Genomic DNA, 15,495 nt, shown 5'->3' on the forward strand with positions numbered 1-15,495 from the left:
TTGGTCTTCTGAGGACAGAGTCACAACCAGAATGATGGAATAAGACAAAATTATTTTTTGTTTGGGTGAGACACAACAATATGGTGATGGTTGCTTTTACTCAACATATAAGACTTTACAACAAATTTGAATGAAAAGTAATCACTTTCTGTACAGATTTTTTCGAAATAGAAAAAAAGTACATAGTTACAATTTAGATATTATGACAAATCATTTATTAGAGCTACATCAGCCTGTTCTGTCAATTTCTATTTGCGTTCAAGAGGCACATATTGCATCAATATAGCGCAATTTATTCATTAAATAATGTGAAAAAATTAAATTCTACCTCTGTAGATAGGAACTTGTGTACATATTAACCACCGAGTGCATGGTATAAGCAAAAACATTAATATCTAAAAGTCAAAAATTGCATGGAAAGGTATAATAATTATACACATCTAAGTAGGCCTACAGATACCTGATGCTACTGATTTAACCCTTTTGCTGCCGAACGTCTTGCTGTGAAACCCAGTAAAGACAGCATCACAAGAACTTTTGCAACATTGTGACAAAACTTACAGACGTTTATTTTTGACAGTAATGTGCAGACGGTGCCACTTGTAAAAAGTAAACAAAATTAATTAAGTATTTCATGAGTGGAAGGTATCTCATCTAAATATAATGTAAACACAATAATTGCGCACACGGTGCCACTTGTAAAAAGCAAACAAAATTAATTAAGTGTTTCATGAGTGGAAGGTATCTCATCTAAATATAATGTAAATAACCTGCTACATTTGCTATATTTGTAAATACTTTTTTGTCGCCACTACAAAATGATTTTAAGTCCTCACACTGGGTCCAAATTTTCCCAATCTTTTGTTGCCTGGTACATCACTTGGCCTTAGATTGATTTCTAGTGCAGGTATGAAGTACAATATCAATTGCATATAGTTCATTGTTCATAGGCCCGTAGTCCGTATTGTTAACTGAACTTTCACTGGCCGTGTTCAGCAAGATATTTTCCCATTAGGCGGTCGTTCAGTAGGGAATCCGGTCGCAATGCTTGCCTCTCAAGTATCAAGTTCCTGCAAAGTAGAAGACACAACTAATACAATACAACTACATGTAGTTTGGAACCAGGCACTTCAGTTGTAATTTCTCAAGAAAGGATGCTTCATTTGAAACACTTGATGAATTCTTCAACTTCACACCAGCACTGGTCAGCAAATAACGCCAACGACGCCTTGTCCAAGGTGGTAAGTTGATGTCTGCCTGGCTACAGTCTGAGCCAAATGGGTCTTCAGGTGGGAGATTCTGAACAGCTCATTGGTGATGGGATACGAGTCCATCACAGGACAACTTTAACCTATTCATACTCCTGAGTCAAGAGAATCAGGAAAGGTGAAGTATCTTGTTCAAGGACAGAGAGATTAAAAGCGTGGTCCTTCAAAAAGTGGAAACCTTGACCTCCAGAATGTGAGCCTGGTGCACTAGCCTCGAAGTTGCTGACAGAACCCCCTTGAGAAAGTAATCCCTAGCTGAACCATACCTGCACAGATGATGGTGTTTCTCTTTGGGAGACTTCATTGCAGCATGAACTAGGAACTGGTGGAATATATCTCGCTGAAAGAAGAAATGGGAAAGAATTCGATTCATGTTCAGATTCCAGTAAATTTGACTGAAATATGCTGAAACACTACACATTGTCAGAAAAGAATGACTTTGCTTGTTTGACCAACTGATCAGACTGACATTTGATGAGTTTAGCTCACCCCCAAGGTCTTTGCACAGTCCACATACTTCAGTTCCACTATACAGCCTTTCACATGCTGTCAATGTTATCGCCATGAGTTTGATTACGCCCAAGATCTCGCATAATTTTCCTCTTGAGCATTAGTGCGTATACCATCTCTTGTAACAATTTAAGCATGGGACAGAGTTAACAGACTCTGGAGGTCTTGCTGGCTCCTCTTCCTCTTCTGCTTTCTGAATTTTCAAGGGGGAGGCTAGACAGTCAGTCCACTTTCAGTAACAAAGTTGACTGTCATAGAGAGTTCCATCACAGAGCCCCAGAGCTTTGTGGTCAGGGTGATGTCCTTTGGCCAGTATTCCTCTCTATGGTCCCTAAGGGAGCAGGTCTGAAACACATGAGCTGGTGTCTGGTCTCAAGCTCCACATTCACAGCGCGCACACACTCCACTTACCTGAGCATTACTCCCTCCCATTTGATGTAACTTGTATCTGACCGAGTTCGCCAACTCAACAGCCCTTGCATAATCTTGATCATCATAAGCGCTAAAGGCTTCCATCATGGTTACTCCAAACTCTTTTGACACTTTTTGATTGTCTTGTGTCATGTTCCTGCAAAGTGTTATTGGAAAGATATGCACAAGGGCAGAGTTACCATCTTAGTATCAGTATCCAAGCGGGCTATCACGGAGAAGCTACAAAATACTTTACTTGTTATACTTGATACTTGAACTATAATGCAGAAATATCAAAGAGTGTATTCCAAATATGGGATGGTCTCCTACTCCCTACAGTATTCTTTTCAGTGCAAACTATTTATATGCTAGAAAATACGTACCCTGTATATTCCTTTAAAGACTTGACAAATTTGTCCCCCACATCTTTTTTCTTTGCTCCAAGACATGATAAAATTAAGTGTAGGTCGTTGAATATGAGAGCATGGTCTTCGAAGTGCGGACGGCAAATTTCAAATACATCTTCCCAGCGTTCACCGCCAACACCATATCCTGGAAACATAGAGATGCAAAATTTGGTGACGAATGAAAAACATAGAATCAATAGTCATCATGACCTCTTTATACTTTTACATGTACACTCGTAAATATATTTCTTTAGAGAGATACATGCAACCCTGTCAGTGATTGCATAGTGTCATTACTGATTTAACACACAGTTTACAGAAATTAAAATTTTTACCCCTGTTGTGGTACCTCTATAAAAATATAATCCTGGAGAAAACCAGCGATCCCAGAAGACACAACTATACCAAATGAGGAATTAAGCGGGTCTGACTTCACATCAAATTTGACAACGTCAGATTTTCTACATGCAATGATGTTTAAAGTTTTAAAAAATGATCTCATGCTCAAAATATTACGGCAAAAAAAATAAGGAAGTGCAGAGCATACCACAAAGAGATAAGCTTTTCACCTGATATTAGCCATACCTTACCTTCCATTTCCAGTCTGTACAGTAGTGAGTTTGCATCTAATATGGATAGCATAGAGCCAGTCTTCATACGTTGGACTATCTGGAAAAATGCAATAAAAATACATGACTCTTGCTCAGGATGATCACGAGTGTATGGAACAAGTGTTGTCCTACCAATAGAGGTAGAAGAACAGTAAAACCTCTCTATTAAGGACACCCTTGGGACTGACAAGTGCTGTCCTTAATAGAGAGGTGTCCTGATTAGAGAGGCCAAATTGAATGGAAACAACCAATTTGGGACCAAAACTAGTGTCCTTGATAGAGAGGGTGTCCTTTATAGAGAGGGTGTCCTCAATAGAGAGGGTGTCCTCATTAGAGAGGGTGTCCTTAATAGAGAGGCGCCCACAACAGGAGGTTCTACTGTACTATGTATTTCATCCCTTGTTGGTTATGGTGTACATGCATTTTGTCCAGGTAGCTGATAACTAAGTAGAATGGAAACTGGGGTAACTTTGTCATCATCATCACATATCTTGTACTATACAATAACACCATGAATTTGACGCCTTCACTGTTTCAAATTTACCTGTGAATCAAATATACCGAGGGCTTGTTCGTATTCTGCCTTTTCAATATGGAAGATCCCCCAATGCCAATAATTATGGCTGGCAAACAAATCTCCACGCTGGAAATAAAAGTTTTAAATGACTTTCACAAATGTAACTGAAAGGCATCATTTTCTCAACCTTGAAGGAACCAATAACCACAATTGATAAGATATAAATAAATCTTCTTTTTTGACATGTTTAAAGACCAAAGGCATACGGTTACATTTTGTGTTTGAAGCTAATGGAAGGTCAGTGAAATCCAAAATGAGCCTTCCTCATCTTTAGACTCAATACAATCCGATGTTTACTCCTTACCTATGATTGTTCAATGTACTAGCTAACATAAGGAGTACAATACAAAGTTTTCTCTGCACAGTTCGAGAACTGTCCACTGTGAGGGGCTAACAGCAAGCTACTCATGACAGGAGTAACTCACACAGTTCCCTAATCAAATTGGTTTCACTTACAGACCAGTTATCTTCAGTTGATCTCATGAATTCAATGCCTTCGTCAGTTCTATCTGTCATTTCCATCACATGAGCCAGTGTGTGGGTTGACCATGCATCATAGGGATTGATGAAGAGACCCTGAAAAAAATACAAAATTTGGTGATAAATGCCTTACTTGTAACTCAATATAATCGTTACAAAACATTGCTCCAACATCAACTTTTCGGTTCCTTTTTCAAGACTATCTATCAACCCACCTCCTTTGCAACAGCTTCAGCTTTTGTGAAGCAGTTTGTTTCCTCTAGACCAAATGAATGCAGGCCAAGGAGGTACCTGAAAGAAGCATAGAAAAAGTCAGGCCTGAGATACACATTACTGGCATTTCATGAGAGGTTCTCGAGTTTAAAGCGTATTTCTTACAACAAATACAATGCCCTTCCCGCACCTCAGAGTCAGTAGGTATAAAACGTCATCAAGTCATACGCAAGTACTGAATGGAACCCTACTACGGACCCTATTGTCCACATGTTCAGCAGGCCTAATCTAGCTAACTAACTAATCTGTGCCAGACTTATAAATAGGAAATAAGATGGTTCATAATTCACCACCCGAGAAAATGTAAAAAGTAGGTTGAATCGTTGGTCTGCGAAATCCCCTTTACAAAAGATGCATTTTCAACTCTATCTAGTCCTACTTTTAAACATTATCTAAGACATCGCTCAAGGTATCAAGGTGCATAAAGATCATTGAATATTCATAATGATCATAATGTACTCTGCGTGTCTGACTATAGTAGGCCTGTATCTAAATACCAGTTCCATTCTAGATTTAATAGTACAGTACCTAAGTTTAGCCCTAAAAGCAGAGGTGCTAGTACTCACCCATACAAAGGAATATTCTTATCCCATAGTGGTAAAACTCTACCAACCGAATCCCTCATAGCAGTATGCTGCCCAAGGAAAAAATAGTTGTCATGACTGAACTTAATGGCTAAGGCATCATGGGGATGGTCAAGAAGAATGTCTTGCCACATATCAGTAGCCTTGCTCACATAGCTGGAAGAAAATGGGAAGTGCTCAATACCTGTAAAGTCGTAAGCAAATCAAAAACCCGGGTGATATCATTTAACCTTATTAGACACACCCACCATAAAAGCTAAAAAACAAGTTTAAATTTCGTTTGGGTTCTGGGACTCTGGGACCTGTTGATATGTCTTTGGAACAATTAGTTATATGGACTATACTATTCATAGCTTACCCCTGAGACCAAAATTTCACAGCCTCAGCATGCTGCAGCTCTCTATCCGACAAGTTACTTTTCTTCACCAAATCCATGACTGTGTCAACTTCTTTGTGGAGTTTGGGATCTGTGTTGTGGGACCGGCCACCACCGATAAGATCAAGTCCAAGGCACATAACATGCCCCATCACTGCAACGAAAAATATAACTACCATTTGTCAACATGCCCCATCACTGCAACGAAAAATATAACTACCATTTGTCCAATCTGAATATTAGTCTGACGATGCCATCAGACGGTGGAGGGCAAGTTATGATTCTTTTAAGTTGCTCAACCTGGTTGTTCACTACCGTCGTCATCAACTTAGCATTAGCGTTACCGTGACTTCGCCATAAGTCTAATGGGTTTGACTGACCAAGATAATGCAAAGTTAGTGACTCAACTTATTTTGAACAACCAAGGTTACATCACATATTATATTTACATGTATTATCTAATGACACCTACAGGGCATTTAAATCATTTTAGCAAGGTCGACTATCATATTTTTGCAGTCATGTACATACACTCCGAAGTAAAATGTCTACCATACCAAAGGTTGGATCTGCTTGCAACATTCTTTTTGCCGACTCAGCAATGCCTCCCTCGCATTCATCATGGAAAACACCAGTATACTGAAACAATAACACATATAGACATGATACAACTGTTGGACATTGATAATCAGCACATGAACTGAGTATTTCTTTGGTAACAATCATCGACTATGACAGCCACTAGCTGGAAATATTTTTGGCAACAGAAATACTATTTGACAACATACTTACCTGTGTGAGACATGCATCAAACATCTTGGCTGCTTCATTGCTGGTGGTTGACAGAGGGAGCCCAGCATCAACCCATGCCTGCAATAGAAATGTTCCTTGACTTATTTGGGCATACGAAACAAACTTTCTGTCCCAATGTCCTCGTCCAGCAGATTTCGATTCGTAATTGAGTGCCTTTCTCACACCTGTCTTGAGACATTTAGACGCAACTCCTAGTTGACAGCTATGCACTTGAAACATGATGTTTCAATACTGAAACAATCCCCTCTGGATGATTCATCATCGCCATAAGCATCAATCAGTTCGACCTAGTTCAGTGCTGCGTGCCATGCCTACCGATAGGGCCTACACAAATTGGCGTGCACATTTGACTTCTTGAGACACGACGTAGGCCAAAGACGTATAACCTTAACCATACACTCTCTCGCTACAAATCAGTAAATCACCACTGCACCTCATCATCATGATCATATCATGGATTGACTACAGGCTCGTGAGAGCTAGTATTTCTACACGATGATTAAGATAGTGATACACACACAAATTTGTGACTCAATAGGCCTAGATTTTTACAATCATCGGGACAATGCAGACTTGTCGACCGGTTTCAAATGGTCCATGCTGTAAGCTTAACACTGCATACTTTACAATCCCTCCAGTTGTGGTGGGGAATGGTCATCTTCTTACTCTATTTGGACCAACCTATTTCATGTTTTCATTTCCTGGAGTGTAAACATTGTCATGTGGTAGTCATACTATATTTAGACACAGTCTCGCGCAATTTATTTGTTACGCGCAGTAGAAAATGTTCTACAGATATTCTGCTTGTGCGCGAGACTATTAAAAACATGGCGGACGTAGTAATGATTTTCTAAAAAGTGGTGATAAAAAACTTCAAAATATTTCTTCTACACTTTTAGGGTAGCTTTTATTGTATGCCGGTCGTATTTGACTTAATATTCTCTCTTGGAAACAACTTACCATGTTGTCCCAACACTACCCTTTGCGTCGTAATTTACGTTGACATGAACGAAAACCTTCATCATCAGACAACACAGAGGTCCCCAGCCGCCTGACAGGGTGGCCCAAAAAAGTAGTTGATCATCATATTCGCTAATGAAAATCTGTGCTTAGAATTGTCTTTAATATTTTGTTTTGCTACATAGTACATTGCCAACGTATTTTGTTGCAGTTTCTTGACATTCCTGACGAGGAGCCACAACTGGTGATATTCAGCTCAACCGAGACATCTCCGACTCCGAGAGTAATACCTTCTTTCCCATTGCATGATGTGGATCCTAAAACATATGAATTGTGTGTTGAAGATAGTACATTGTATATCATAAGTGCTCTTTGTAGCTATAGATATGATGCTTGTTTTGATAAGAGGACATCTATTCAGCCATTGCCAGGCCCCATGAGTGACACGCTCTTATTTTTCAGTTGTGGTCTTAAATGGAAAAGTAATGGCTCTTGGCGGGTTGGAAGGACGTACCTTATTGGATACTGTTAGTTGCAGCATGTTATGATATAATGAGTTTCAATAAAATATTGTAAGGCTTAACTCAACCTATTTCCTTAGTTTATTTGTTCAACTGCAGCGGGGAGCAGAAGAATGGCCACTGTGAGGTGTAAGCTTGGGGTATATTTGACGAGTTATGTTGTAAAGCACTCCATCGTTCTTGAGAAAATGTGGTCTATATGAAAGTCCTTTTGATCTCCTTGGTTTCATGGAGGTCTTCACACTAATCTCTCAATTCACTGACCATCTCGCTGTGGTTAATGTCGGAGGTGACATTTAGCTCACTGGAGAATGCTCGATCATTGACTGTGATGTAAAGTGCAATGCTTTAACTAGGAACTGGGTTTTGGAAATTGGAAGTGCTGGCTTGCTACCTTTCAGTGTCCTTCAATGTCGGGCTTTTCCTTCTCCCTACCCATCAAGAATAGTGGAACCTGCCTCAGCAGAAGACTCCGTTGGCGAGTATAACAACATCATCAACAAAAAATAAAGGAAATAATTTTATTGGCTGTACTGTAAGGGTACATGAATAACCATTAGATTGTCTCATAGACTACCCAGCTGCTCGGCTCAGCTGCAAGCAGCAAAGGGTGAACACAAGCAAGGTGAAGATAAGGAGTATCCAATACAGTAGTGGCGACAACCCCATGCTGTTTGCTGCTCAGTTTTTGCATTTAAAATAGTAACTTCACTAGTACAGTTAAGTAGAGTGTAATAAATAGCCTGTGTAGACACTTTTTGGTGCGTCTCTTTCACATAGGCTGATTACACATGGTACAGGCCTTTTGTACAGATGCCCTGAACGGGTTAAATAGCATCCACAGAGTATTTTAACATTGGAGCGCATAAAAATGTACAAAGGGTCAAATCCATTATAGATAGATGCATGAAAAGATTGGAGCGCATAAAAATGTACAGAGGGTCAAATGCATTATAGTTGCATAAAAACATTGAAGCGCATAAATATGTACCGAGGGTCAAGTGCATTATAGTTGCATGACCACTCACGACAACACTTTATGTCAAGGCAGATACTGTGAAAGTAAGACTGGATCTATGGCACTAAATTGCCAAATGAAGCATGGGTCCTACTGTCACTGGTCCCTCATGGGGGAATGCCAAGGACTGAGCCAGGTTTATTGGCCATGAGCAGCAAGATATTTTCCCATCAGGCGACCATATATCTGTGAATCTGGTCTTAGGGCCTGCTCCTCCAAAATCAGGCTTCTGCAATGAAGGAAGAACAGATGAAATTCTTACGAAGCTTTGCCAATCAGACTTAAATGATCATCTGAGGCCACTTTCTTCAGTAGGACAGTCAGTGGTAAGATGACCGCTTGGCATCAAGGCAACCCAGGTTTGATCAGTTTCAAGCCACAGCGATAGACCAAATGCAGATTTTCGTAGAACTTGCCATGTTAAATGGGTTTCTAATTACTACACTCGGGCTCAATTTTATCTACTTACTTACTTAGTCCTCTTTGTGCCTACAGGGCACAGAAGGCTTCAATCTTCAGTCCCCACCCTGTCCGGTTGGCAGCCTGCGGATGTTTCCCCAGGTCAGACCAAGCTGCCTCGACTCCTTTTCTACTCTGGCTCAATAGTCCCCCCAAAATGCCTTAAGCAGAACGTTGCTTGCTGCTGTGATAAGGAGTTTGCATGATTCGTATAACTACCGGGTATTTCAAACATCTTATCATATAATCTCACCTGCTTAGATGGTGGTGTTTCTTTTCTGGTGACTTCATCGCTGCATGGACAAGAAACTGATGGAACACATCACGCTGGAAAATTATCAAAAAGTTTTGAATCAGCATCCTGCATTTTATTAGCTGCATGGTAATGAAGATTACCCCTACACATTGAATCTTCAAACAGAGTACCTGTACTTGGTTCAGAGTCTTCAAACAGAGTACCTGTACTTGGTTGAATCTTCAAACAGAGTACCTGTACTTGGTTGAGTCTTCAAACAGAGTACCTGTACTTGGTTGAATCTTCAAACAGAGTACCTGTACTTGGTTAAGTCTTCAAACAGAGTACCTGTACTTGGTTGAGTCTTCAAACAGAGTACCTGTACTTGGTTGAATCTTCAAACAGAGTACCTGTACTTGGTTGAGTCTTCAAACAGAGTACCTGTACTTGGTTAAGTCTTCAAACAGAGTACCTGTACTTGGTTGAGTCTTCAAACAGAGTACCTGTACTTGGTTGAATCTTCAAACAGAGTACCTGTACTTGGTTGAGTCTTCAAACAGAGTACCTGTACTTGGTGGTTGAATCTTCAAACAGAGTACCTGTACTTGGTTGGACTTGTCAGAAAGTAAATCACAAACTGCAGAGGATATCAATTCCAATCTGTGGCGGTCAATAACTGAGACTCGCTGTGGCGGTCAATAACTGAGACTCGCTATTCGGACCTCACTTCTAGGTTTAGGCAGTTTCAGCAGTTCAACCCACCACACGTGCTTGCAATACGACCGTCACAAAAAAATTTTACCTGGGCCTTACTTCCTCCCATCTGCTGCAGCTGATATCTGGCAGCGTTTGCTAAATCGGCAGCTTTTGCGTAATCTTCCTCTTCGTAAGCAACAAATGCCTCCATCATGGGTACACCAAATAGTTTGGAAGTTTTTTGGTTGTGAGACACTGTTGTCCTATAAAAATAATCATCTTATTTCAGAGATTTGGACACATTCAACAAAACAATCAGATCTTCCAAACACTATCTGGTGCGTTCACTTTGATAGACATATTAGACAGGGATAAGCATTACTATAATTGTTTTCCCCTAAATCTACAAGGTGTCGATATGCAAAAAATGATTCCACCATTGATTATTATTTCGTTTCTATAATTTTACTCCTGTGAGCAACAGAATCAAATACATATTTTCTTAATTTCATGACAGCAAATGGTGAATGCATGACATCTCAATAACTCAAATCTTCATTTAAATGGGGACTGTGCTATTATCAGGTATGGATTAATCTATACTTGCTTTTATTGATGAAGAACAAAATTTCAAATTGTTGAACCTACTCAATATAATCCTTCAAAGTGTTCACCAATTTTTTCCCAACATCTTTCTCCTTTGCTCCAAGACACGACATCAGAATATGGAGATCATAAAATAGTCTGGCATGATCTTCTAAATGAGGTCGACAGACTTCAAATAGGTCATCCCATCGTTCTTGTCCAACCTTCACCCCTGAAAAGAAAGGAAGAGACATAAAATTGTAAAGAAATATTAAGAGTCAAAGAAAAGAACTTGGAATGTAAGTTGAACCAGTCTGATAATTCTGTCAGGTTTTTAACTTTCCATTTTTTGTGAAATTTGGTGATGAAACTAATACCCTAGTATGGAAGGTGACTAGGCAGCCGCCAGGTTGCTAATGCAAGTATCAATTCGTTTCTTGTACCCCCCTCCTCAAGGGTAGTTAAGCTATCACCACTAATCTTTGCCGATGCTTGAGTAGTATTTACTTTTCCTTTAGTGAAAATTTGGCGAAGCTGGAAAGAATAAGGATGCTAATGTGTCGATGTCTTGTCGAACATACAGCCTTACCCAGTAAAATTAGTCCGGTTACTTTATATGGTGGCGATAACTGATATATTGTTGATGGTGATGTCTTGACGAAAGAAAAAGTAGCATTGGTGAAAAAAGGGTGATGCTTGAGCCTTAAGATGTCGTTATAGGGTGATGGTGTCGTACCCTTGAGGAGGGGGGTACAAGACACGAATTGATACTTGCATAATAGTGGCCTTAATAACCATGTTGGTCCTTTAAAACAAACGCAATACAGTGGCATTTGAAAAAAGTAGCAGGATTTCTCACCTTCCATTTCTAGCCTGTAAAGTGCAGAGCTTGCATCACTTATTGGTAGCAATGCACCAGACTTTGTACGCCTTGCTATCTGTAATAATAAGAATAGTTATGGAATAGATATGGAGACATAAATCTGATAGTACGCTAGAATGATGCTAAGGTCCATAAGTCTGCTTGGATTGTTCACAGTGACCCCACCACTCTTGAAATGGGAGAAATTACGTCAAGGTATGAGGCGGAGACTGATTACATGAAGCTCATCAAATAGCAATTGTTCTTTTTTATATAGCTGAAATATCACAATTACCAGACATTTAAAAGAAAAAACAAAACAATACTCAGCCAACTGAGATATAGTAATCTTTTAACCAGTCCACTTGAATATTTTCTTTATAGTACTTGTCTTAATTTAACACTGACTTCAGTGAATAGTAATAACTTACTTGTGCATCATATAGACCCAGAGCCTGTTCATATTCCGCCTTTTCTATATGAAAGAGTCCCCAATGCCAATAGATGTGACTTGCAAACATTTCACCACGCTGGAAAGAGAGAAAGTAAGAGACAATAGAAACTGTTGTCCCATTCACGAAAAAATGACGTAAGTCCCAAGTACAGTAGAACCTCCCTTAGCGGACACCTCTCAATTAAGGACAACCTCTCCATTAGGACACTAGTTTTGGTCCAAAATTGGTTGTTTCCATTCAACCTGACCTCTCTAATCAGGACACCTCTCTATTAAGGACAGCACTTGTCGGACCCGAGGGTGTCCCTAATAGAGAGGTTCTACTGTATCTTGAAATAATTACCTGTTCTTTGCCTGAATCAGACAGGGCGTTTGATGAATGAGCCATTTAAAGCGAAATAGTGATTGGCCATATTATGCTTCTTATTTCTATGCATGAGGAAACGACTACAGATGTTACTCACAGTCCAGTTATCTTCAGTTGATCTCATTAATTCAATGCCTTCGTCAGTTCTACCTGTCATTTCCATCACATGAGCTAGTGTGTGGGTTGACCATGCATCATAGGGATTGATGTAAAGACCCTGGAAGAAATACATTGGGAATAATTAAAATGGTTCCACAATTGATCCTTGGATAAATTGGTGCTTATCTAGCCGACAACTGTCCCATTACAGTCCGTGATCAATTGTATGGACTACATCTGCTGTGGATGAAATCATGGAAACTCGTGATTAAGTTTTAAGTATAGGGCATTTACTAACCTTCTTTGCCAAGGCTTCTGCTTCTGTGAAATAGTTCGTTTCCTCCAGACCTAATGAATGCATACCGAGAAGATATCTGAAAAACATAGATTTTATATCATGGTACATGTATTGGATGCTCACAATAAACTATTCATGTTTTAGACTTGACAAGGAGAGGGTGTGGCCTAGTGGTTTGGACCCTTGGTTGGAGGTCTACAGGTTCAAACCCTACCATTGGTGTGAGACTCTAGGCATGTTTCTCTGTCTCTGCCTTACTCCACCCAGGTGTATAAATGGGCACTCATAAGAACTGCTCAGGTTGGAGCACTGTCTGAGCTGTGCGTCTGTCTACTGCAAAGTTTCAGGAATGACTGGGGTTGAAATGTGAACTCTGATGAAAACCTCAACCACAGCTCATATCAGACTAAATCAAAAGCTTCAACTTTTTAAACTGTGGCATTATCAACTCACCCATATAAAGGAATGGATTCGTTCCATAATGGTAAAACTCTACCAACCGAATCTCTCATAGCTGTATGCTCCCCATGGAAGAAGTAGTTGCCATGACTGAACATGATAGCCAAGACATCATGGGGATGGTCCAGGAGAATGTCTTCCCAAATGTTGTTGGCCTGGGTCTCATTGCTGAAGGAGAATGCCAAACTCTTAGATAATAAGATAGGAAATCCTCGCCATGCCCTTTGAATGTCATGTAGGCCTATTGCAAACCCGGAAATATTTGTGTGTTTTTTGTCTTTGCATTCTTGGCATCGGCAAATAGAGGTATTCTGTGATCCACAATGTGACACTCACTTTGAAGAGTTCCATCATTGCTCACAAGATGGAGACACAGAAGTGCATTCCAATATGCTCAAGTCATTGTGACTGTCTTATCCATCTGGTGCATTGGGTACAAAAGGAGAAGCAGGAGGGAACTAAAGTCACTGAGAGAGTAATCAAAGAACAGACTGGCAACAATAGGCTACCCAATCTTTGTGGATTTCTGCTGTCTTCTCATAAATTGGATAAAGATATTACACTATTGACAGCCATAGAGGCTGACAATTAAGGTAAGATTTACTACAACTTTTTTACTTATACTGAAATTGCATCTTTCCTTCCAAGGGTAAGGCTGATATTTCAGAGGAAAGATTTTCATTTTTCCACACATTTTAAATCTGTCTTTATTAAAGTATTTGTACTACAGGTCACTGCTCTGGATCTAAAGCCATCACTTCAAACTCCTGACAAAACTGCTCTCTTTCTGACCATGAAGCTGACATAAATAAATGTCAGTTGCATGTTCAGACAGGTCTTACCCCTTAGCCCAAACCTTTACTGCCTCTGCATGCTGCATCTCTCTGTCTGTCAAGTTATTTTTCTTTGCCAATTCCAGTAATGCTTGAACATCTTCTTTTAATTTAGGGTCACAATGATATGCTTGTCCACCACCAGACAGTTCTAGGCCTAGGCGCATAACATGTCCCATGACTGCAAAAGGAAGTCATGCGATGAGTTAATGAGAAAACATTGTTCTGGAATAAATATTTCTGTGAAACGACTTGACAATTCACTTCCATTTCCCAAAAACCGGTCATTAGCCTCGGTTTGAGACACGAAATAAAGGGCATTCCTCATTAGAGCAAAAAATCGGCAGTGAATTATTAAGTCAGGCTGTTTTTGTTTCTGTCAACCACTCATGATGAGCTGAATGAGAAAAACAATGCTCCTAATAGCTTGTGTGCACATTGCTAGAGAGCGACACTCAATATGCTAATATTACCAAAGGTTGGATCGGCTTCTATCATCTTCTTTATGGAGTTATCAAGACCTCCAACACTATCATCATGGAAAAGAGCAGTAACCTGAAACAAATGAATTGTGAGTGTAATGTTTTCTATAGTGATCAACTCAGTGTATTTACAAAAAATCACTAAGGCCGATCTAGCTATAATTCCGGGGCTGTTCAAAGTGTGTGTGGGGGGGGGGGGGATCTTGGTGTGACACCTCTCTATTAAGGACACTAGTTTTGGTCCCAAATTGGTTGTTGCCATTAATTTTAACCTCTCTAATCAGGAGACCTCTCTATTAAGGACAGCACTTGTCAGTCCCGGGGGTGTCCTTTATAGAGAGGTTCTACTGTATTTTCAATTGAGTACGTTGCAAAAACAATGTATGTCTTAACATACTCATAACTTTTATTGAATTATGTAGGTCAAACAAGATATTTTGTGAGGCTTTGGATTGATATTTCTTAATTTGCCGTACCTGTGTGAGACATGCATCATACATCTTGGCTGCTTCATTGCTGGTGGTTGACAGAGGGAGCCCAGCATCAACCCATGCCTGAAATAAAATATCAATTTGGTTTAAATTAAAATGTCATCGTCTGAAATAAAGGAAATACCACGCCTATTCCTTCAGGGCTGAAATAGGAGGCTGTCCCGACCTTGTACCTGTTAAAAGAATTAACATTAGTTTTATTTTCATAGTATCCCTGTGTTGCCAATATTGCCATATCACCCATGTTCAGATATAATCACCATGTCCTCTTACATCATCCATATATCTCAATGACTCAATTTCAAGAGGATATAATAATACTGGTACAAAGTGAATATGATCAATAATATAGGCCCTTTGCCAGAT

General features: G+C 39.7%; 2 protein-coding genes and 1 long non-coding RNA gene across 3 annotated transcripts in view; 2 read left to right on the forward strand and 1 right to left on the reverse strand.

The window, feature by feature from the left end:
* The window catches only part of LOC135489407 (uncharacterized), a 15,981-nt gene continuing 486 nt past the window's right edge, over positions 1-15,495 (reverse strand). Inside the window, exons 2-26 of the mRNA XM_064774752.1 lie at positions 15,115-15,192; positions 14,630-14,711; positions 14,166-14,337; positions 13,318-13,491; positions 12,865-12,940; positions 12,565-12,684; positions 12,078-12,176; positions 11,644-11,722; positions 10,848-11,016; positions 10,306-10,462; positions 9,522-9,595; positions 8,963-9,038; positions 6,933-6,977; positions 6,290-6,367; positions 6,055-6,136; positions 5,480-5,651; positions 5,104-5,277; positions 4,480-4,555; positions 4,241-4,360; positions 3,752-3,850; positions 3,187-3,265; positions 2,573-2,741; positions 2,190-2,346; positions 1,535-1,608; positions 1-1,070 (exon numbers count right to left, since the gene is read on the reverse strand). Of these exons, the coding sequence (XP_064630822.1) occupies positions 980-1,070; positions 1,535-1,608; positions 2,190-2,346; positions 2,573-2,741; positions 3,187-3,265; positions 3,752-3,850; positions 4,241-4,360; positions 4,480-4,555; positions 5,104-5,277; positions 5,480-5,651; positions 6,055-6,136; positions 6,290-6,367; positions 6,933-6,977; positions 8,963-9,038; positions 9,522-9,595; positions 10,306-10,462; positions 10,848-11,016; positions 11,644-11,722; positions 12,078-12,176; positions 12,565-12,684; positions 12,865-12,940; positions 13,318-13,491; positions 14,166-14,337; positions 14,630-14,711; positions 15,115-15,192 (2,772 nt within the window). The 3' untranslated portion in view covers positions 1-979. The remainder of the gene's footprint in view (positions 1,071-1,534; positions 1,609-2,189; positions 2,347-2,572; positions 2,742-3,186; positions 3,266-3,751; positions 3,851-4,240; positions 4,361-4,479; positions 4,556-5,103; positions 5,278-5,479; positions 5,652-6,054; positions 6,137-6,289; positions 6,368-6,932; positions 6,978-8,962; positions 9,039-9,521; positions 9,596-10,305; positions 10,463-10,847; positions 11,017-11,643; positions 11,723-12,077; positions 12,177-12,564; positions 12,685-12,864; positions 12,941-13,317; positions 13,492-14,165; positions 14,338-14,629; positions 14,712-15,114; positions 15,193-15,495) is intronic.
* On the forward strand, positions 7,044-7,853 carry LOC135490045 (uncharacterized). Its single transcript, XR_010447262.1, has 2 exons — positions 7,044-7,210; positions 7,482-7,853. It is a non-coding gene; the product is annotated as an uncharacterized LOC135490045 (long non-coding RNA).
* The window catches only part of LOC135490044 (ectonucleoside triphosphate diphosphohydrolase 1-like), a 15,441-nt gene continuing 13,843 nt past the window's right edge, over positions 13,898-15,495 (forward strand). The window contains exon 1 of the mRNA XM_064775711.1: positions 13,898-13,916. The gene's annotated coding sequence lies outside the window, so the exon portion shown is untranslated. The remainder of the gene's footprint in view (positions 13,917-15,495) is intronic.

The sequence above is a fragment of the Lineus longissimus genome, chromosome 6 (assembly GCF_910592395.1).
Source record: "Lineus longissimus chromosome 6, tnLinLong1.2, whole genome shotgun sequence".
Taxonomy (NCBI): Eukaryota; Metazoa; Nemertea; class Pilidiophora; order Heteronemertea; family Lineidae; genus Lineus; species Lineus longissimus.